General features: G+C 56.3%; 1 protein-coding gene across 3 annotated transcripts in view; it reads right to left on the minus strand.

Moving 5' to 3' along the window:
* Positions 1 to 17,672, minus strand: part of NHERF2 (NHERF family PDZ scaffold protein 2) — a 34,188-nt gene extending 16,516 nt beyond the window's left edge. The window contains exons 1-2 of one of the 3 annotated variants that reach the window (XM_065031231.1): positions 17,298 to 17,672; positions 12,909 to 13,166 (exon numbers count right to left, since the gene is read on the minus strand). In XM_065031231.1, coding sequence (XP_064887303.1) covers positions 12,909 to 13,166; positions 17,298 to 17,507 — 468 coding nt within the window. In that variant the 5' untranslated portion in view covers positions 17,508 to 17,672. Of the gene's footprint in view, positions 1 to 12,908; positions 13,167 to 15,121; positions 15,241 to 17,297 lie in introns of those variants that run through there. The other 2 variants (XM_065031232.1, XM_065031233.1) reach the window with 2 other exon arrangements.
* Between the last annotated feature and the right edge of the window lie 3,450 nt (positions 17,673 to 21,122).

Here is a 21,122-nt window from a genome sequence, read left to right on the forward strand (position 1 = left end):
GCTGACAGACTTCAACACGAGGTCTGGGCTTTTGCAGAGTATTTAAATTGCTTCCATTATTCAAATTGCTCCAACTATTTAAATAGCTCCAGCTGGGTTTGAGTGATAGAAGCATGAAGATATATATTTACATCTTTCTAAAGGGCAAGAGACATGCAGATTTGTGCTGTTGTCCCCAGCAGCTGCAGCACCGCTGACCCTGCACCACCACGCCAGCCAGGGGCTGCCCTGGCATGCACGCCCAGCACCCTTTGGGTGCATCTCACCACTTTCTCTGCCAACACGCAGCACCAAGGGAGCCAGCGAGGACAGCAAGCGAGCCGGGAGACAGCCAAGGATCCCAATTAGCAGTGGCAAGCGTCCAGCCACGGGTACTGAGCAGGACCCACAGCCAAGCCGCAGCTGATATGGTAATTTGGACATTTCCAGTGGGTCTCCAGCCCTTGCCAGGTCTGCTGTAGCAGATGGGAGCACCGAGATGGGGCTGGTTGTGCTAGTGACACCAGGTCCCTGCTCTGTCCTCAGTCACAGCTCAATGGCAGCTCCTACGAGGAGGAGGATGAGCTATGCAAAGGAAACTCTGAGCAGCGGGACTACTCCTTCCAGCCGTAGAGCAGAAGGACAATGCCTCAGCAAGGACCTGCCATTCTCGAGGACACACACCCTGAGCCCCGCAGCCATTTCAGACACAGCAGAGGGGACAGGATGGCTTGTCACTGGTGACTCTCAGCCTTCAGCAGCCCAGTGCAACAGCAATCAGAAAAAAACTAATGAGGTCCTTTGCTGTCCCCTGGCACCACAGGAGCAGCACAAAGAAGGGGTACACACCCTCCTTGGGCCATGCAAAGTCTCAGGTCTCCCCCAAGCCTCTGCACCCCAGTCCCTTCCAGGCACTACAGGATGCAAACCCCATGGGGGAGCAGGACGGCCGTGCCAGCACCCTGCACAGAGCCCCAGACACGACAAAAGGTTATTATCCCAAGAAACTGCCGGGCAGGAGAAAACAAGAGCAGGAAGGATGTGAAGGGTGGGGAGGACGCTGGTGTCCAGCCTGCAGTGACAGTCTCTGCCAGGCTGGGCTGCCCCACGGGACAGCACAGCTCCCACCCCAGGCGCCCCGCACCACAGCAGGGTGATGGGATGAACATTCTATCTACAGCCTCCCAGTGTTTCACCTTTAAGCAATTTGCTGCCAAAGAAATCAGAGCATGACCTTCGCTACTGCTGCCCTGGGCAAGGGGGTAAGCCTGGATTTGCCCCTCTCCAAAATCCTCGGCACCGCACGGCAGCTCCAGCATTACCGAAATCCCTGGGCACAAAGGAGCCTCTCAGGAGAGGGGCTGCAGCCGGGACCATGTGTCCCTGCAAGGGTCCCCAACAGGCACATCACCAGCAAGGGCAGCTCACTGCTGCAGGGACGCAGTCCAGCCCTGTGGGGTCCATCTGATCCCCCCAGCAGCGATCACAGAATTATAAAATGTCCTGAGTTGGAAGGGACCCACAAGGATCACTGAGTCCAAAAATCCATGTCTCCAGCTGAGCTGTCCCTGCTATTCCTCAGCAACCCCACAGCTGGGGAACTTCTCAGCCACAAGCTGCGAGAAGCTGCTTTCCGCCCCCCCCTTTGGTGGTGTTTGAGCAGGGCTGGAGCAGGAGCAGCAGCTCGGGCTTGGCCAGGAGCCGGGACCAGCTGGCCCAGCCCTGGGAGAGACACAGAGGGAGGGAGGATGGAGGAGACCGAAGCCGCCACGTGCATGTGTTTTCTTTAAAAAAAGACAACTTTTCCAGCACTATCTGCCAAGGGAACATGCAGCCGGGATGCCGGCGAGCTCTGCTGCTCCAGGGGGATGGGCTCCAGGACAACGTGGGGCAACAGCGTGGGTCTGGGCAGGCTGGGATTTGTCCAAGAGGAGAAACATGGGATCTCCATTCTGGAGGCAAAGGGATCTCACCAGATCCAGAGGGATCTGTTTTCCTGGGGGTAGGAAAGAAAGGAGGCAAAGAGCATTGGTCACTCTGCACAGGGCTCAAATCACAGCTCGAGCTGCTGGAACAGGGAGAAAAGTCCTTCCCACGCTTGCCACGAACCCCCTGGGGCGAGGGGAGGGATGGCTACGGCCACAGGAAGGCAGCAGGAGATGCTGGGAATGAGCTTCCCCCATCAGCCTCGCTGCAGCAAATAGCTCAGCCTCATAGGAGAGACGGGTCCTGCTCTGAGACACCCAAAATTGGGGGCACAGCTGCCACCCACAGCAGCGCATCTCAACACCCTCAGCACCGCTCCAAGGGCAGATGATGGATCCCAAACAGAGCCTCCCATGCAGGCCAGGACCCAAAGCACATCCCGCACACCAGCTTGTGTGCCATGAAACCGCGGCCCACGCCGTGTCAGCCCACACTTCAGTCTCAGCTGCTTGCCCAGGCCAAGCCTTGAGCAATCACCAATCATTTGTTAACGCCAGCCTCATTCATTAACTTTAATAACCCCGGGTCATCAGCAGGAATCCAGTCCTACCAGCTTTGCGCTCCCACGGTGACAAGCTTGGCAGCACTGATGACAAGGGAAATCCCCCTGGAGATGCGGGGACACTGGTGTGACATGCCAAGGCACAGCACTCCCTCCCCAGAGAACACCCGAGACAGGTGGGGCTCTCGCAGCCACACACCCAGAGCAAAAGAGATTTTTCTCAAGGGTTGAGGTTGCTCAGGCTCTGAACTCAGGGCTGTCACCCCGTGGGCTACACAGCCACACCTGTGCCAGGGGTGGGGGACACCACTGTGGGACCACATACCAAACTCCATGTCCCACAGCAACCTACAGAGGCCAGCACCAATCTGCCCAAACCCTCTGAGAGCTGCCCTGGAAGCCCAGTTTTTGGGGAGGGGGTGCAATCCCCAGCAGGTCAACAAATAACCTGCAACCCTGCAGAAAGGCAGCTGCTTGCCAGGGTGTCCATCACAGGATGGGGAAGCCCACAGTCTGCACTACAGGCCTGCAAGAATCACAGAATCTTTTTGGTTGGAAAAGACCCTTGAGATTGAGTCCAGCCATAACCCACCGCTGGCACTATCCCATGTCTCTGAGAATCTCCTCTCCACATCTGTTCAAGCCCCCCATGGATGGTGACTCCACCACTGCCCTGGGCAGCCTGTTCCAGTGCCTGATGCGGCTCCCGGTCCTGCTCACAGTCCCAGCAGCCTCCCCTGGCCCTGGAGGAAAAAGTCTGGGTGCTACATTCAGATTTTCAGAGCCAAATAACGCACACGCAGGGTGGGAGAGGGACCACACAAGCCACGGCACTGGCCCTTTGGGGCTGACTGTCCCCCCAGCTCCACCACCAAGCTCACCCCATGCACGGGTTGGGAAGGATGAGCTGGGTGCAGCCCTGGGTATTGCAGCTCTGCAAAACTCACCGCATGCTCACCGCACACCTTCCAGCTCCCACCGTCACATTTTGCTGCCTCCAGCTTGTCCCCAGCTCAGGGACACATCTGTGCCTCCCCAGCCCGGCCCCTGCCCCAGGATTTGGGGAGAACAGGCGCTGCTCTGTGAGCGCTGGGGAGCATCGGGACCAGGGAAGTTCAATAGTTTACCACCAATATTTGTCTTGGCTGGGCAGCACCGCTTGCTGGAGGAAATGGGGCAGGGGGAGGGCTCCAAACATCCTCTGCATTCCTTATAACGAAAGCAAAGCCAGAGCTGTGGCACCCACACTTGGGGTTAACTGAATGTAAGGCCTTGTGTATTTAAAAATCCTGCAGTAATATATCCAGGGGTGCAATTTTCCAGAAAGCAGAAAGAGTGAGGGGGCCTCGCTCCCGCCCCTCGGCTTGACATGCGAGCTATCCCCTCCTCCCAAAAACCCACAACTCAAAAGCTTTTGCACAAAATCTGTCCATGGAGCTGATCTGGATGCAGCACCCGAAGTCCACAGCTCTGCCTGCGGCGCTCAGCCTCCCACACACAACTCAATCCTTGCAAAATGCTGCTGCCAGCTCCATCCCACAGCACTGCTGGGAAACACGGGATCACACCCAGACCTGATGCAACTGGGGAACACCAGGGCTCACCACTCAGCCCATATCGCTGCCATGCTCAGCTCAAAAAAACCGACATTTTAAACCCAGCTGCTTAAAAATATGACCACAGGAGATGGCCTTTGCCTGCTGAGCAGCCTCCCAGGTTGCTCCTCAGGCAAGGGGCTGGTGTTTATCTCCAGCGGAGCTGAGCAGCACCCCATGCTAGGGCAGATAAGGGGGTTTGGGGGTGGCTCTGCCAAAGCCCCATGCAGCAGCGGGTGCTCCAGGACAAAGTGTGTTTCCGATGCCGAGCAGATCTGCTGCGATAACCCCAGGGCCAGCGCCAGGCTCCGGCTGCTCCCGCTGATAAAGGCTGGGTGCAGGCGGGTGCATGGTTCCAGGTACATGCTGGTATTGGCTGCAGAGCTCTGAGCATGCTGTGATCCACAAAGGGCTGAGGAGACCAGAAAACCACAGGGAAAACAGCTGCCCCAGCAAAAAGCTTGCAAAGCCAAGAGATGGATCCGAGTGCCCAACAAAACCCAGCAGCCGCTTCAAGGAGCGGAACGAGGCAATTTTTATCCACGTTTGAAGGTTCCTTTGAACCCAAACTATTCTGCAATATTCAGGCTGCCCCAAGCACCTCCCCAGCACAACATGGGGTCTCCCATCCTTGGGACAGACTCAGTCCCCAGTGCCAGCAGGAACCCTGTGCTCATTAACAGCCACCAGCCTAGAGTAGGGAACTCTCCCAAGCAAGGCAGACTATTCACCCTGCTTAGAACTAATTAGGGCTTGTCTTAATTAAATCCTGCTAACCATGAACAACCGCAGGGTCAGAATTAACTGATTTACCTGGGATGGCCTTTGGCCGCTCAGGAGGGACTGTCAGCCTGGTGCAAGTGAGCCAGCCCTGCACCAGCCACAGTGGCTTGGGACAAGCCACTGGGGACCAGCCCCATGGCAGTAGTGACACACCGCAGGGGACACTGGTCCAGCTGGTGGCACAGCCGTGCCCCCAATGGTTGCAGGGAGAGCACAGCCAGGGTGGGAGCTCAGCCCACCAAGGCAGGATGGAGAGATTAGCCCTCCTGCTGCCTTTTGTGCTGCTCGTTTCTTTAAGGGGATTAGTCCCTGTAAGTCCCTAAGAAGGTTTAATCACATCAGGCCAGGGTCCCAGCCTCACATCACCCAGCAATGGAGGCACCCAGGACCACGTCCCAACACCAACCCACCACTTCTCCCCATCCTGCCCCTTCCCCAAGCATCCTCAGCCATGGTGACAGGTCTGCCCGGGCTGGGGACCCACTGAGGGACAGACCTGCTGCCAGGCAGTCACAGCTTGAGATGCCCACAAAGCAGCCCCACGCATCACTGTGGTACCTATAGGGAATCATCTCACCTTCCCCTTGCTCATAAAACTACTTTTCAATTTGGCTTTCAGACTTACCACTAACAAACATCCACCACTGGCTTATTCTACCTTGTAACAAACTCCTGCGAGGCTTTAGTGGGAAAAGAGAGACGTTTAGACAACGAAATCCAGCTCCAAGGCTGGCTACAGTTTAAATGTGCACAGCAGAGGAACCAAAACACTCAAAAGTCCAGGCAAAAGCTGTAATGAAATTAAATTATGATACAGATCTCACCAGAAATAATTATGTCAACAACTTGAGTTTTAATTCCTTATTTATAGAGACCACTGGATCTGGAGAAACCCTTTGCTGATTATGAGTTTAATTTTCTCTCTCATATCCCAACTTGCAGCCTCCCAAGATCACTGCCTGTAGAATCTCTATACCCAGCAACAGAGCCAAGGACCAGGCACCAAAACAGCTCAATTCAGACCTTAATTTATCCACTAAGTTCTCTGCAGGGCTGGGTAAATCGTTGCACCTCACAGCCTCAGTCATCCTGACCAAAGGGAGGAATGAAGCACAGAGGCGATGCCATGGACACCACATTGCAGCTGCATGCTGTTAGGGCTGCAATCAGCAAAGGAATGTTGCATCATGGATTACAAGGAGCTCTTTAAGTCCTCTTTAAACCAGGGGTAGGTGGGATTCACCCCAACCCGCAGCATCACCAGGTCTGGTGTCCATCACCCAGAGGGGTTTTATGCAGCCACACTACACGGTGGCACCAGGGACAGTCCTGCACAAAGAGAGCTGGAAACGCACGGTGTGCCCCCTCCTGCAGAACTAATTTGGGTCTTGGGAACAAATAGAGACTGTAAAAAAAGATATCCAATACTGTTTTAATGTTTCCTCAACCACAATGGGATCACGAGCCCAACCATCCCAGAGAAGCTCCAAGGGATGGAGCAAAGTCACAGCAGAGGTGCCGCGCAGCTGCCAGGGCACATGCCGACAGCCCAGATTCTGCCAGAAGATTTTTAATTTATTTGAAACCACTTAATATTTTTTTTACTATTGAAGAGAAGCATTAACCAGCTGGCAAGGAGCCCACTCATAAGCAGGGCTGTTATTAAAGCAAGCTGCTTGAGCGCATCCCAGCGAGCAGAGGGGGCCAGGACCAGCTGCCGCGGAGCAAGCTGCATTTTTAACAGCTCCCATTTCATATCAGTTTTCAAATCATTTTGAGGGAAAGCTTTGGATTTTTCAAGGATGCAGAAGGGAACGTGACCGGTTGGACCACACGCAGCATCTCTCGGTGTCGGCAGTGTCACTGCTCCACAGCCAGGCAATGGGCTGGGATGCAAACACTCCCCTGCGCTCCTGCCCCTCTTCCAGGGAGGTGGCAGGTCCCAGGGTGACCCTACAGTCCCCTCGCAGGACCGGGTGGCCCTTGGGAGTGCATGGCCCCAGGAACAAAGGCTCCTGGCAGGGCGCAGCTCCTCCTGATGCTAATCTGCCTTCTGCCTCCTGCTCCCTTCCACTCGCTTTGTGTTTCACTAAAAATATCACGGTGGAGGAAGTTTCTGCCGCGGGGTGGATGCTCTCCTCCCCGGGCGGGGCTTCCTGCACTGCCCCAGCACAGAAATAACCCCCCAGCCCAGCTCCTCCACGGGAGCCACACCGAGCCCAGGCAGGAGAGCTGGGGATGCCCACTCAGCCCCCTCCCTCTGTCCCTGCAGCATTTTGGGTGATGGGATGCAGCTGTGGTCCACATGAAAGGGAGCATTTTGCATCCAAACCCCCTTCCCACAGCACCAAGAGGACACTGTGCAGGATGCAAGGGTTGGGGAGTCAGGGCTGACCTCGCCACACTCCAGCATGGCCAGTAACACAGTTCTCTTCACTGCAGGTAAGTGTCCCATCTCATATCTAGATTGCATCCAGCAGGACAGGGCTCAGATCCCTGCCAGCACCTCCTCCGAATGCTGCAGCAACACCCAGCACACGCTGCTCCCCACAGGCTCCTCACAACCCAAGGCTCCAGCAAACAGCGGCACTGCAATGCCAACCCCAAACTGATAACAAAACCCAACGAGCAAAACTCCGAAGTTAGCAGATTGCTGATGTGCAAGGGAGAAGCAGATGGGACTGTGTGGGGAATGAGGCTGGGGCTGCCCTGGTCCCCACGAAGGGACCTGTGATGCTCCAGGATGCAGAGCCTCCCTGCAGACCAGACCCCACTGCTCTCAACACATTGAGGGGACAGAATCACAACCAGCTCCTGAAACACCCCAACACCCACACTAATGGGGCGCTGAAAGGAGAGGTCTCATCCTGCTCCTTCTAACCATGCACGAAGAGAGACCAACAGTATGAAAAATCAGTTATTTTTATCCATTGAGCCTATTGCTGCATGCACAGGAAAGGCTCCCAAAAAAGCAAAACTCTCCATGCTCTTCTGAGCAGAGCTCATGGTGCAGCACAGCAGGGGGAACGCATCCTGCAACCGTCCCCAGATAGGCCACCTCCAGCTGCCATGTGTCCTAATCTCCGTCCCCAAGATGCTGCAAGCTGGAGCTGCTCCAGAGCCCACCCACAGCAGTTCTGCCCGGCCCGTGACACACGATGCTGGTGAGCCCAATGCCATCAATAATGTAGCAGGGTCAGTGCTGGCACGGGGCCACCGGCTGCCCTGCTGCTCCACTGCCTCTGGGATGGGATTGAAGCACTAATCCCAAAAGCAAGCCTGGCTTTGCTGAGCTCCACCAGTAACCAGACCTGTTGCCATCCCCATGTACCCTGGTACCTGCTGCAATGCTGCCCTTTGCAGAGAGACAGGAGACTCCGGCCCCACTGTCCTGCTTCCAAGGTCCCCACAGGCATCTCACCTTCCCCTTCCCTGTCATGATAGGGCAAGGGGTGATGGTTTTAAACTAAAAGAAGGGAGATTCAGGTTGGACATGAAGAAATTGTTGCCCCTGAGGGTAGTGAGAGACTGGCCCAGGTTGCCCAGAGAGGTGGTGGATGCCCCATCCTGGAGACAGGCCAGGCTGGATGGGGCTCTGAGCAACCTGAGCTGGTGAAGATGTCCTTGCTCATGGCAGGGGTGGCACTGGGAGAACTGGAAAGGTCCCTTCAACCCAAACTATTCTGTGATTCCCCAGCAGGGATGTGGGAGCTGCACTCCCATCTCCTGCCCTCTCCCATCCCCAGCAGAGCAGCAGCCCGAGCTCCAGGCAGCCCCAGTGCAGCTCCACACTGCAGGTGCAGAAACAGCTTTACAAAGTGTTTTTTAAGCAGAAAAATGCAGAGTGCACACAGCAACGCATCCCTGCCCCAACAGTGCATGCACAGGGCTTCCTTTTGGCTTTGCCCTTCCAGCCCCAGGGCTGCATCCACAAAGACTGCTGCAGGAAGGGCAGGGCACATCACGGGGACACAGCTGCAGCTCCCGGGGCTCTGTGCTGGAGAGATTCCTCAACCTCTCCCTTCACAGCAGGAACCTCACCCAGGTTGTATCATGGATGAGCTTTGCTGTCCCCCCAGTCATGCCCTCCCTGCAGGTCTGAGCCTGGGGAGCACAGGATGCTGCAGGGAAGTGCTTTAATTTAAACCATGCTGTTATTTTTTTGGTTTTTTTTTGTTTTTTAATCACATAATTACTACAGACATTTCTGCTCATGTTAGGTTTTATTACATCTTTGCGGTTATTCTACAAGCCCTAATTTTGGGGCCTCAAATAAGTTGGCAAACATCTCCAAAAACATCTGTCCCTAGTTACTCCCCCTTCCAGCACTCCAGCAGAAAGCTGGAGGCTTAACATGTTGCAACCCAGAGTTTTATTTGCAATAGAAACAAGTTCTTATTCCTGACCCAAACAGAAGCGTAAATATTTATTGCCTCAATGTCAGTGCTGGCCCCACACCTGCGGGTCTGACAGGCACCCAGGTGCTTGTCCATCCTCCTCCGGAAAACATCAGCTCCTCTTGAGCACGAACTGTGACACGCAGGAGGCTCAACGCCTGCTCGCTGTCACGACAAAGAGCAGGTCACATCCCCCGGGTCAGCAGAGAGACACCCGTCCTCCTGCTGTTTGCAGCTCTTGCCAGCAGCAACACTAATGTGACACTGTCCCTCCCTGAGGGGAGGCTGATTAACCACCTGTCACTAATTCCCCTGCATTACAATTTCTGGACCCAAACAGGCTGCTTGAATCCAGGAGCTACCGAACAAGAGGTGGGTTTGTTTTCCAAAAGATAAATGCTGGTTTGTCAAGGTCCCTTTCCACACCCACCCAGCACAGTCATGCTTTGCTGTGACCACGGCAGCGACAGGGGGAACCGTGTCTTCCCAGACACGTCTCAGTGGCTTAACTGTTCCTGTTTCTCCTACAAACACACCTGGAGAAAGCAGTGAGGCAGCAAGTCCCAAGGACACCCTGACATGCTTCAGAATCCTCCGCAGCTGTAACTGGGCTCCCAGTAACAGCACATCCCCTGCACCATGCTAGGGGGGCAGCCGAGCTGCAGCTGCTGCCTGCAGCACAACCACAAACCCCTCCAGGATAGCTGGCAGCACTGCCCAGCACCAGCCCAGCCCTGCAGCACACCCGCCTTTTATACACCATTTAATTAACAGTCACCACCAGCTCACACCACTGTCCCAAAGGCACCTTTGCAATAAAAGCACCCAGCACAGCCCCAACGCCCCCCTGCTTGCTGCTTCCCAAACCCCCAGGACCTCCATGCTGGGCAGAGCCAGAGACACAGGGAAAAGCAGCAAACAGCCTGGTGGCCACCACAACATGTTTGGGACAGGAGTGCATGGCATGGGGACATGTGCTCTGCTGCATTCCCTCCCCAAGGACACAGTGAGGGGCAGGCAGCAAGAAAGCAAACCCCTCCAGCACCAGAGCTGGGCGCAGCGCTGCAGGACAGGGCCAGGCAGACCCTGCTTCCCATGTCACCGCATGTCACCACAGCCAGGCAGGACACAGGTCCCCAGGGCAGTGAGGATGGCAGTAGTGACAGTGCAGTGGCTGGCAGCCAGCCCTGTGACCTGCACCGGGGCAGCCAGCCTGATTTTAAATACGCTCTGAATTATTCATGGCGTCACCGTGGTTCCTGGAGCATGAGGTCCTGGACACCAGGTCTCCGCCAGGGGTGCACGGTGACCTCCCCATCCACAAGAGCTCTCGAGGCGGGGGGTCACTCCTCTTCCAAAATAAGACAGGACAGCACAGGGGGGCTGGCAGGGCTGTGCCACCCTGCCTGGAGTGTCACCTCCTCGCTGCCCGCCACTATGGCCATCCAGGACGCGAGATTTCCCTCCTCTTTGTTTCAGTTTTCATTGCTTCAGGCTGCACTGAACAACCTGGCCTCAATCAAGGAAAAGTGCAGCTTTTACATATAAAAATGTTGCTCCTTGGGAACAGCCCAAAGCATCAGCACCAGTTCCTACAGCAGCATGTTGGGGCTACAGGTCTACAGGGGGAAGGAGCTGCCTTTTCCTCACTAAACTCCTTCGGGGAAGCTACACAAAAGCCCCAAGTCTGGCTGGGGACATGTTTCTGACTGGCCCCCAGCTGCCACAGCCCCACTGCAGGGACCCAAATCCCCTGAGCAGCCCCACTACATTCAGGAGCTGCACAATGTGGTCCCAGTGATCTGCAAGACAAGGGTCAGGCTGGAGCTGCCCCACGGAGGGACACAGCACTGGGGGGCTGAGCACTGCAGGAATCAGGGTACACCACGGCACCACCAGCCTCCAGCCACCTGGGACATGGGGAGAGTCACATCACCCAGTTTTACTGCCTTGAAGTGAGCAGGACCGCAAGGCACAGAAGCAGGGGGCATGTCCTGCTGCTCCGGTCACCCATGACCTTGCCACAGGGTCGCTCACAGCCCCAGCACAGGGAAGTGACCTTGGCCAGCAAAGCCAGCAGCACCCAGCTCTTCAAAACGCTGCTGCAAACCAGCCACTGACCTGAGCCTCCGCAAACACCTGCCACGCTCAGCAGCCCCATCCCCAACCCCACGCACAGGGCATCGTCCCCAGGTTCTGTTCCCTTTGTCCAGCTCAGGCACTGCCAAATGCCGGTGCCAGCACAAGCCCCAAATGCCCTGGGTTGTGCCACCCCATGTGAAGCCCCAGCCAAGCCCCTCAGTGCCTCTGGGGGAGCATGGGTGCTTCTCCCCCCTCACACCCCAGCCCAGGTCTCTCCGTCCCACCCTCTCCTTGGAGGAGCCGTAACCCAAAGGCCGGAAAGGACCGTCCTGTTCCCCTCGCCTGACTTCCCGTCAGCACACACTGTTGGATCGCACCCAGCAAATGAACAGAGTCAGGAGAGGAAATCCCCAGCTGGGAAAGCCGCCCCCCAGCCATGCCCAGCCACCCCCAGGAACAGCTCTCCCACCAGCCATCCTGGGGGTCACCAGCCACCCACAGGACCGACTCCATGGGAAACACCATCATCATACAGGCTTTCAAACAGCTTCAAGTCATGCAATAAGCAAAGAAAGCAGAAAAAACAAAAAACCCAACACAGGCGCTGCCTCCAAGCCTGCCCCTGCCAGCACCAGGAATGGGGGTTCCTCCCAGGGAAGCAAAACCTCTGCAAGATGCCAAAAGGCTCTGGAGGAAGGACCAGGGTGAGACCCCCTCCTTATCACTGGAGCTGCCTCCTGCCTTGCACCAGCACCGCGCCTTATCAGTGCAGGGAATTCCTTCAGCCATGACGCTGTGAGGGCTCCTGAGGACATGAAGCTTTCCCCACTTTCCCACCTTGTGTCCTTCTGGCAGCCCCTCAGCCATTCTGGGGACAGTGTCCAGCCACCAACACACCTCTGATTGAAGGGAAGGGGACAGACAGCTGCAGAGGGGTGACAGTCACCAGCTCAGACGTGCAACACCCACGTTCCCCACCCAGCCAGGGCAACGCCACGGCCAAAGCCGCGATCTGCAGAGCCAAGGCTGCCCCATCTCCACCAGCCCAAGCCCAGCAGCGAGGCAGCCGTGGAAATTGGACCTTTTCCACCCCAAATTCTTTCCTTTTTGGAAAGAAGTTTACCAATAAAAGGCACTTACTGCAGAACTGCAGTCCAGACCCAGGCCACTTGAAAAAGAGCTAATTTCCTTCTTATTTAAGCAAAACGCTGATAACACATTCACCTCACATGTTCCCTCCCTCCTGCAAATAATTGGAGGAGAGAGAAGCTCATTCATGAGCTCCAGCTTTGCCACATCCCTGGTTCATGCAGGGAGCGAGACTCAAGCTGGGTCACACATCCCAAGGCTGATAACCCCTCTGTCCCAGCACCCAGCAGCTCCCAGAGCTCAGGAGACCCTCGAGGAGTGAGCGGTTGATGATGCAAGAGAAAATGATGCCAAGAGGCAGCTTGTCCCCTGCTTCAGGGCACAGTGGGGTCCCCAGAGCTGACAGCCATATACAGAAGGTTTTTCTCTGATGCGCCGTGCTTGCAGAGGGAGCTGCTCCCAGTCCCCACTCTGCACCCAGCAGCCCCCCCTCACCTTCCTGCTGCCATGCGACGAGAAGCTGTGTGTGTGCCGGGAGAGGCTGTCCCCGCTCAGGTCCAGCTGCGGCTTCCAGACCTCCCCATTGTCGCTGCCCACTGACTTGGTGGGCGAGAGGCCGGAGTTGAGCAGGATCCCGCCGTGCACCATCTCCTCTGTGCACGTCAGGCGCAGGCTGCACAGGTACTCGTCCGTCTCCTTGTCCACCACCAGCAAGCGTGTCTCTGACTCCACAGCTTTGATGCGCTGCACAACCTGGAAAAGAGGAAAAAAACAACTGAGCAGAAGCGCAGGGACCTCGCAGTGTGGGAAGAGCTGCATCCAAGCACCATCAGCTCCCACTCTCCTGCAGCTTCCACCTTGCTGCATGGTGCAAGTTTGCTGTCACTTCCAGCCATCGGTGACAGGGAGAAGGGCAGAGTGCGGCTTTGGGGGTTGCCCAGCATGGAGTGCCTGCAGCCCCGGTGGTGACGGTGGTGGCTCTTCCCTCCCTGGCTCTGCCCAGGGCAGCTGCACAGACCCCCCCAGGATCACCTGCTCAGACAGGAGCTGTCACAAAGGCTGCACATTGCCCCCCCCGCCCCCAGAATCAGAAACCTTGCTGCCCGGTTTTGTCCCTTACAGGGACAACACAGCCTGTCCCTCCAAGCAAACCATCTTGCACAAACTCACCCCCTTGATCTGGGGTGTCCTTCTTCCCCCATACCCAGGGCAGAGTGGAGATCTGGGGTGCACAGGCAGGCACTGAGCACCCACACATACATCTGGTGGCCAGTCTGCCTTTGCTGGGTCCTCCTAACACCAGCATACTGGTGACCCCCCCACCCCAGGCAGATTTATGAATGAAACAACCTGATCTGTGCATTGATCCCTGGGCTGTGCTGGGGCCAGCAGAGATAAGGGAACCCAGCACTGGGAGCAGGAGATGGACCCGTCCCTGCTGGGATCCAGCACTGAATGGGGACCATTGTCCTGCCCCGGCAGCTCCGCAGGGATCAGGGACAGGCAGAGGCTCTGAAAGGAGCTGGTGGTGTCAGGGAGGGCTGGGAGGAGCTGACCCCGGCCGGTAAATCACACCGGGGTGGGCTGTGATGGAAACAGGACAGATCCAGGACATGCACAGGAGCTGGGCAAAGGGAAACCAGCCCAGAGCCCTGCCAGCACCATGGAGGGCTGGCTCTGCCGTGCCACCTCCTCCCTGCACAGGCCTTCATCCTCAGGAGGAGGAGGAGGGGTGGTATCACTGGTGATGCTGCACAGCAGCCATCCCTGGCCATGGGGAGACCTTGAAGACCACAGACCCATGACCCCCCAGGCATGCAGGAACTCCCCCCAGGGGCAGCACTGGCCTTTCTCTCAGGGTCCTGCTCTGATCTGGGTCACAGCAGCCGACACACTGCAACCACCAAGGTTATAAAACGACAAACGAGCCTAATGCGCAATTAGCCAACATTTATTTACTCCCCTGCAAGCTCCACTCAAGGTCAACAGAGCCAGTATCTGCAAATAAAAAAACAACACACAACCAAACAACCAGCAAGAAATTTATAGACTGCAGATAAGGCTGCTTGTCCTGAACCAACTAATCTGCTGCAGCCTCTAGCTCCACATCAGGCAGCAGCGTGCCCAGGGCTCCCGTCCAGAATGGCCCACAGGGTGCACTCCAGCAAGCCCCAGAAAACCCATCTGCTCTCCTTCAGATCTATTTCCATGCCGCATCGGACGGTGCTGCCGATATGGGCAAGCCAGTGCCTGCGTGAGGCCACCACTCCCAAGGGGACCTGGGAGCCAGCATGCGCTGGCAGGACATGCCGGTGGGCAGCATGCAGGAGAAACGTGCTGGGTCCCACACAGCATCATCCCCCAGACCCCACAATCAGGCACACCGTTAACCACTGGCCAGGAGCAGGGTCACCTCACCAAAACAAAGGGACCACAGAAGCGCCATGGTGCTGGCTGGGCAGGATGGCGAGCTGCTCCCTGGCTGGTGGGGAACAGTGCTGGGGCTCATCCCACTGCCAAGCACCTCAACAGCCATGGCAAGCGATGGAGCAAACAATGGAGAGGGCGCACAGAGCAGTCCCTCTCCCCATGAGCAGGGACGAGCAGAAGGGGCTTTCTGGGACAAAGTTCCTGGGCAGCAAGTCGCTCCGGGGACAGAGCAGCAAGGCAGAAGCAAAGCAGCAGCCAGGTACTGGCCGGTACCCTACCCGTTTCCGAGCCATGGTCACTGCCTCAAGTCCGCAGCTTTTCTGAAGACAACACAGCCTCCCCTGCGCATCTGGCGCCTCAGGACCTCCTCAGCCCCGGTCCCAGACGCATGATTTCCGCAGCTCCACCCAAACAGACTTTCACCCCTGGCTACACCAACAGCAGCCCTTCCACCCTTGCCAAACACCAGCTGCCCGGGAAGGAGCCACATGGTGCCACCAGGAACAGCTCAGTTCATCCCTCCTGCTCCGAAAGAGACGCCTGTGCACAGCGCTGCCAGCCCCAGCAAGCCCCGGGAAGGCAGGAGCCCATCGCTCTGTGCCCCACACTCACTACCCACCTGGGTGAGGGACCCAGGACACAATTTCACATCCAAAACATGGAACACCCTGAGAACACGTCCTGCCCTCGCTCCTTGGGTAAGGCTGGGGACAAGCAGAAAACAAAGGCACAAACGCCGCCAGCTTCAGCTCGAAACACAGTTACACCCAAACAGCAAGGCCTTGTTTGCTGCGGGCCCCATCCCACCGCAGCTTCGGATGCGCATGGAGAAATGTTACTTATTCAAGGTTAGGGACCTCAGCAGCGCGAGGAGGAGAGGCCACAGCAAACTGGCAGCTCTGACCCATCCAGTGCTGGGTATTCTGTTGAGGGAGCAGGAAAGAGGTTCTCACTGTTTTGAGGCAAGAGGAAGGGCGATCCCAGGGGTGTCGTGGGACAGCTCCTGCTCACACACACTAATGGCAGCACAGCAGGAGCACAGCACAGCTGTGAGCTCCGCGACACTCCGTCCCGTTCCCTGCTCCGCAGCAGGGAGTGAGCGCCAGGGCTGAATCCTGCCTCCGCCAGCAGAAAATGGAAGACAGGAAAATTTCTCCCATTTCACTTGACCTACTGGAAAACCCTGTACATTTTGCAGACACAGCTGGCTGCCTCAGCTCCGCTAATGCCCATCCCCAGCACCTCAGTTTCAGCAGGGAGCTCTGATAGCTCCCAATACGAAGCAGCTCCTTACGGGAATGCAGCCCTCCTTTCTGCCCAGCCAGATCAAAGACATGGATCCTCCTTCAAGGGTTTTGAAATCACATTCAGGACAAACAATAACTTTTACACAGCTGGCTCAGATCAGCCAAACAGGCTCATTCAGCCATGAAAACCCACCAAGCCCATGGAGAGGAGTCCACGAGGCTTCACTGGAGCCACCCGGGCTTGCCATGATGCCCAGGGAGGTTTCTGCCTTACCTTGAGCACAGCAACATCCACACCTGCACATGAACCTGCATCCCCCAGAACACTGCTGGGCCCACAAGCTACATCCCAGCTCTGCCCCAGTAAAGCACAGGCAGCGGGGGCTCAACATCTGTTCTAAGTTACTCAAGCACTAAACCCTGCAGAGCCCCACAAGCCATCAAGCAAACAGGCACATTGGGCACCGTGCCCCTACCAGGCTCTACAGCTCTTTGGGACAGCAGCAGCCTGAATCTCATTGCTTGTCTTTTGAACTAAACTGTTTAACCAACACAAGTTTCAGTTTTATAAGCAGAAAATGACATGGTCTGAAATGTGCAGCTTCTGTTAGAGCTGAGAAACAGTCCACATGGACCCCCTCCAGTCACAACCGGGGTCCAACAACAGCCATTATTCCCCTACAAGCTCTATCACACTTAAGCCAGCCAAAATGCTGAACATCTGCAGAGCTTAATCAGGAGATTTTAAGGCATCCTTAAACACTCTGGGCTGCATAAGCAGGAGCAGTTTGCCTAAAGTGGCCAAGAAAACACATAGCAGAGCCGGAAATAAAGCCCGGGTATCCCCCATTCCTTTCCACCACGGATTGCATAACCAACGGCGCCCTGCCCATGGCTGAAACACCTTCACCTTTCCCACCTTCACATGATTACAACATCCTTTCCCCAGCAGCGAGATAGACCACACCACACAACCATTCTTGTGGCAACTCAGCACCCCAGCCATGCAAAACCCCCCTGCAGGCCTAAGATTTTGGGGGGCACCCATCCCATCCCAGCAACCACCAGCAGCAGCTGGGCCAAGGATGCTCCAGCACAGACATTTTGGGAGAAAACCACCTCCAGGAAGCTGGAGCGGGGCAGAGGGGCCGGGGTGATCAGCCCGGAGCGGGTATGAGCTGCCTGCCCTGCCCACCCGTGCCCGCACCTGGTGATGCGTCTCCTGCTCCACGTTGTGCCCGTTCACCTCGACGACGCGGTCCCCGGCGCGCAGTCCCGCCGCTTCGGCCGGCGACCCGGGCTCCACTTTGCGGATGAACTGCCCGTTCTTGCCCTTCTCGCCGTGCAGGTGGAAGCCGTACCCGCTCTCCCCCTTCAGCATTCGGCACAACCGCGGTTTCAGCTGGTCCTTAGCCATGGCCGGGGCGCCCGGCGGCCGGCGGCGCAGAGCGGCGGGCGGGGGCGTGCGGGCGCGGGTCCCCTTTTATGGGCGGCCCGGGGCGGGCGCGGAGCGGCGGGGAGCGGAGGGGCGGGGAACATGGGGGCGGGCCGGGGCCGGCGCTGGGGTTGGGGCCGGAGTGCTGCGCAGCGCGGCCATGCTGAGCGCTGCCCCGCGGCAACGGCAGCGCGGCGGGCGGGGACGGGGCCGGGCCGGGGCGGAGCCGCAGAGGGGGACGGGGATGGGGACGGGCGAGCGACGGGGCGGGCGGAGCCGGGACCGGGACTGACACCGGGATCGGGACCGAGACTGACATCGGGACCGGTGCCGGGACTGACACTGGGATAGGGACCGGCACTGACACCGGGACTGGGACAGACACCAAGACCAGGACTGACACCGGGATCGGGACCGGCACCGACACCAGGATCAACACCGAAGCCGATGGAGCCGCTGGGCTGATGGAGCGGGGATGCCTGAGGCTGACCATGACCTCCCGGGCTGTGGACCCCCCGGTGCAGCACAGAGCCCCCGCCTGGGGACAGCACCAGAGCTCCCCGGGCTGGGGGCAGCTGCCTGGAGCCCACCACCCTCCATGGCAGCCTGGGCACCGCTGCTGAGACAAAGCTGCTGAACTGGGTCCCCCCTGTGTCTGTGAGCCAGGCCCCCATCCCCACTGCCCTCTGGGAAGGAGTACCCAGGCCAAGGCTCATCCTTGGGGCAGCAAAGCTGTTGGGGTTGTGGGCAAGGACCCCCTGTGAAGGGGAGCTGATGGGGAGCAGGGCCTGGAGCAGAGACCACTCATCCTGCACTGGTGAGATGTGCTGGGAGCCCCTGGTTTGGGGATGGGAACACACAGCCCAGCAGCTCCTCTGCCCCAGCTCGTGCCCACAGGGATATGCACAGCTCTTTGGGGGATGCCCCTGCCAAACCAGCCAGCCTGGCACACATGGAGCTCCTGGGCTGATGATGCACTCGATACATTCATGGCAAACTACTCAGAAATTATCTGTGCCCCCCTGAGCACCAGGCAGGGGACAGAGTTCATTAGCAGGCAGCTCTGCTGTTCCAGTCCCAAACGTTCCTGGTGGGGAAAGGCTCCTGCTCCATCCCGGGTGTCCCTGCGGATGGGCCATCCAGGCTTCACATGAGATGAGCGGGTTTTGATGGAACACGGAGATCCCCGTCTTCACCTTTTTAAATTCCTGGTCTTCATTTCCTTGAAGTCTCTTACAAGGAGGAAATAACCCAGATTAGTCTTCACTGCACTGTGTCACAGGTTTTCTAGCTCTCCGCTGTCACTTCTCTTTCCTCAACCGCTTCCCTACCAGGTTTTTATAGAGCTGAAGCAAACACAGCTGCCAGCTCGAGACAGTAAATAAGGCTCCATAAATTAACATTGATTCACTTTTAATTAGTAGTCTGCTTTACAAAAATGCTTTCCACTGCAGTTGTACTTAAAGTCGGTCTTCAAAGAAAAGATGCTTGAACCACAGCGATATTTGGTGATGTGTCTTACAAGAAAGTCACTATTCTGGGGAAAAAAATGGCATTTTTTATGTCCGGGGTGAGATCCCAGCAGGGAGGACACCGGCTGCCTTTGCTCTGAGGCTGCTTTGCTCTCTGCGGTGCTGCAGAAGCGTCGATCTCAGCACAAAATCTTGGGTGACACGAGGGGAGGCCAGAGAGCCGGGAAATTCTGAGACTGTTTTATTTGCTGTACAAGGCAAGTGCTCCCTTGAGCCTCTTTGTGGAGCCCTGAAGATTTTTATCGGCCTAGAGGAGTGCGAATAATTGATTTTTCCACTCACTGGCTAAACCAAAAAACTGGAGGGATGAGGGGGAGGAGAAGGAATTGTTTCAAGTTTATCTGGACAAAAAAGTTTTTCTTTTTATTCAGTGCAATAAAAACACGGGGGAGAAAATCTTTTGGGTGGTCAGACAGAATATTTTAACCCTTTTGAATGTCTTTTCTAAACTGTTGGTAGCTTGCAATATAGAACAAAAAAAAACCAGAAAATCCACCTCATTTCAAAAAGGTGAAAATGGGTGGTTTGTATTTTTCAAAAATGCTTCTTTTTGGAGCACAAGCATTTTCTCAAGTGTGACCCAGATTTGTTGATTTTTTTTCAACCTCATTGTCCCCAACAGGCTTTTTTTCCCCGAATCCCATCTATTCATTGTAGAGAATCTGAGGAGGGTCAGGCACCAAGTATCACCTTTGTGGGAAGGAGCTGGAAGGAGCTTGAAAACACATTGTGCAAAGGGGCATCCTCGCATGGTACAAACCCCTTGGTTCCCAAGCCCACCCTGGCATTTCCCACCTCTGACCCATTGTAGGAAAAAAGGCAAGAGCCCAGGGGAGTCCTGCACTCACTGCTGTAACGGAGCTGCGGGTCCATCCAGCAGATACTGCACAGGCAACGTTTCTCCATTTCAGTTTCTCTGTGTTCTGATTTGGGCAGATATTTAAGTCCCAATGGGGCTGTGCGAGGGCTGAGGAAGTTGACGGGATCTATGCTCACTGGCTTGGAATGGTTCAAAGCTCTTTTTGTTTGACTTCTGCTTCTAATTCCTTCACTGCACTTGGTTGAGCAGCGACAGAGAATTACACCTGTGTCCAGAACCCTGTTTGCTTCAGGCCTGATCCCATTGCATCCCTAATGCAAAATACAGATGCTGTATGAAGTTTCACAGTTACAGAAATTAGGTTTGACTGGGTGGCTCCCTACTGCATCACAGAAAGGTATTTTTGGAGCCCATAAAGTCCATCTTTGTTCAGAAACTGGCAGATGCCCGGCTGATAACCTTGTTTCCAACGCGGCTGGGAGGTCAGGGCAAGGGGCTCTGATGGGAGGACGTTTTGCTGGTGGTGGAGTCCCTGGGTTTTGCCGGTGCATACAAAGAAATTAGAGGTTTTGCCGGTGCATACAAAGAAATGAGAGGTTTTGTACGTGCCTCTAGACCATTTTCTGCCAAAGAGGCATTTTGGCCTGAAGGACACATGTTTTCAAGGCACCAGGAGCCCCGTGTCTTGTTCACGACTCCATCTCGCACCTCCTGGGTGGCTTTGAGCAGATCCACGTGCTTTGTCTGGTGTTTATCCATGTTTATCTATTATCCAGCCGCTTCCCACTGCAGAGCCGCAGCTCGCTGGGCTGGGTGCAGGTCTGTGCAGGAGACCTGGGACACCTGCGGCACCTTCTGCCTGAGCTGGAGGAAAAGCTGTGTCCCTCTGCCCAAGCTCAGGGATGCACCCAGGTCAGCAGTGGGATTTGATGGTCCCTGCTGGGAGCTACAGAGCCATCGCTACTGCAGTAATTAGCTCTATTAATAAATGAAGTCCCAGGCTTTCCGCCTGGCATGGATGCAGCCCTGCTCATGCCTCCCTTGTTTTGCTGTCACTCAGCGTGGGGCTGCCGGGTCCCAGCTGCTCTTGGGGCAGCGGGAAAGGCCGGTGATTTATTTGCACTGCTGGAGGAACTGGAAATGAGAGGAGAGCTCATAAAAAGCACTGTCTCATTTTCTCTGCACCTCTGTGTGTGGCACTATTGAGCTGTAAACATTTCCCAGGTTAGATTTATAGAGACAGAA

Source organism: Columba livia, chromosome 15 (genome assembly GCF_036013475.1).
Source record: "Columba livia isolate bColLiv1 breed racing homer chromosome 15, bColLiv1.pat.W.v2, whole genome shotgun sequence".
NCBI classification, from domain to species: Eukaryota; Metazoa; Chordata; class Aves; order Columbiformes; family Columbidae; genus Columba; species Columba livia.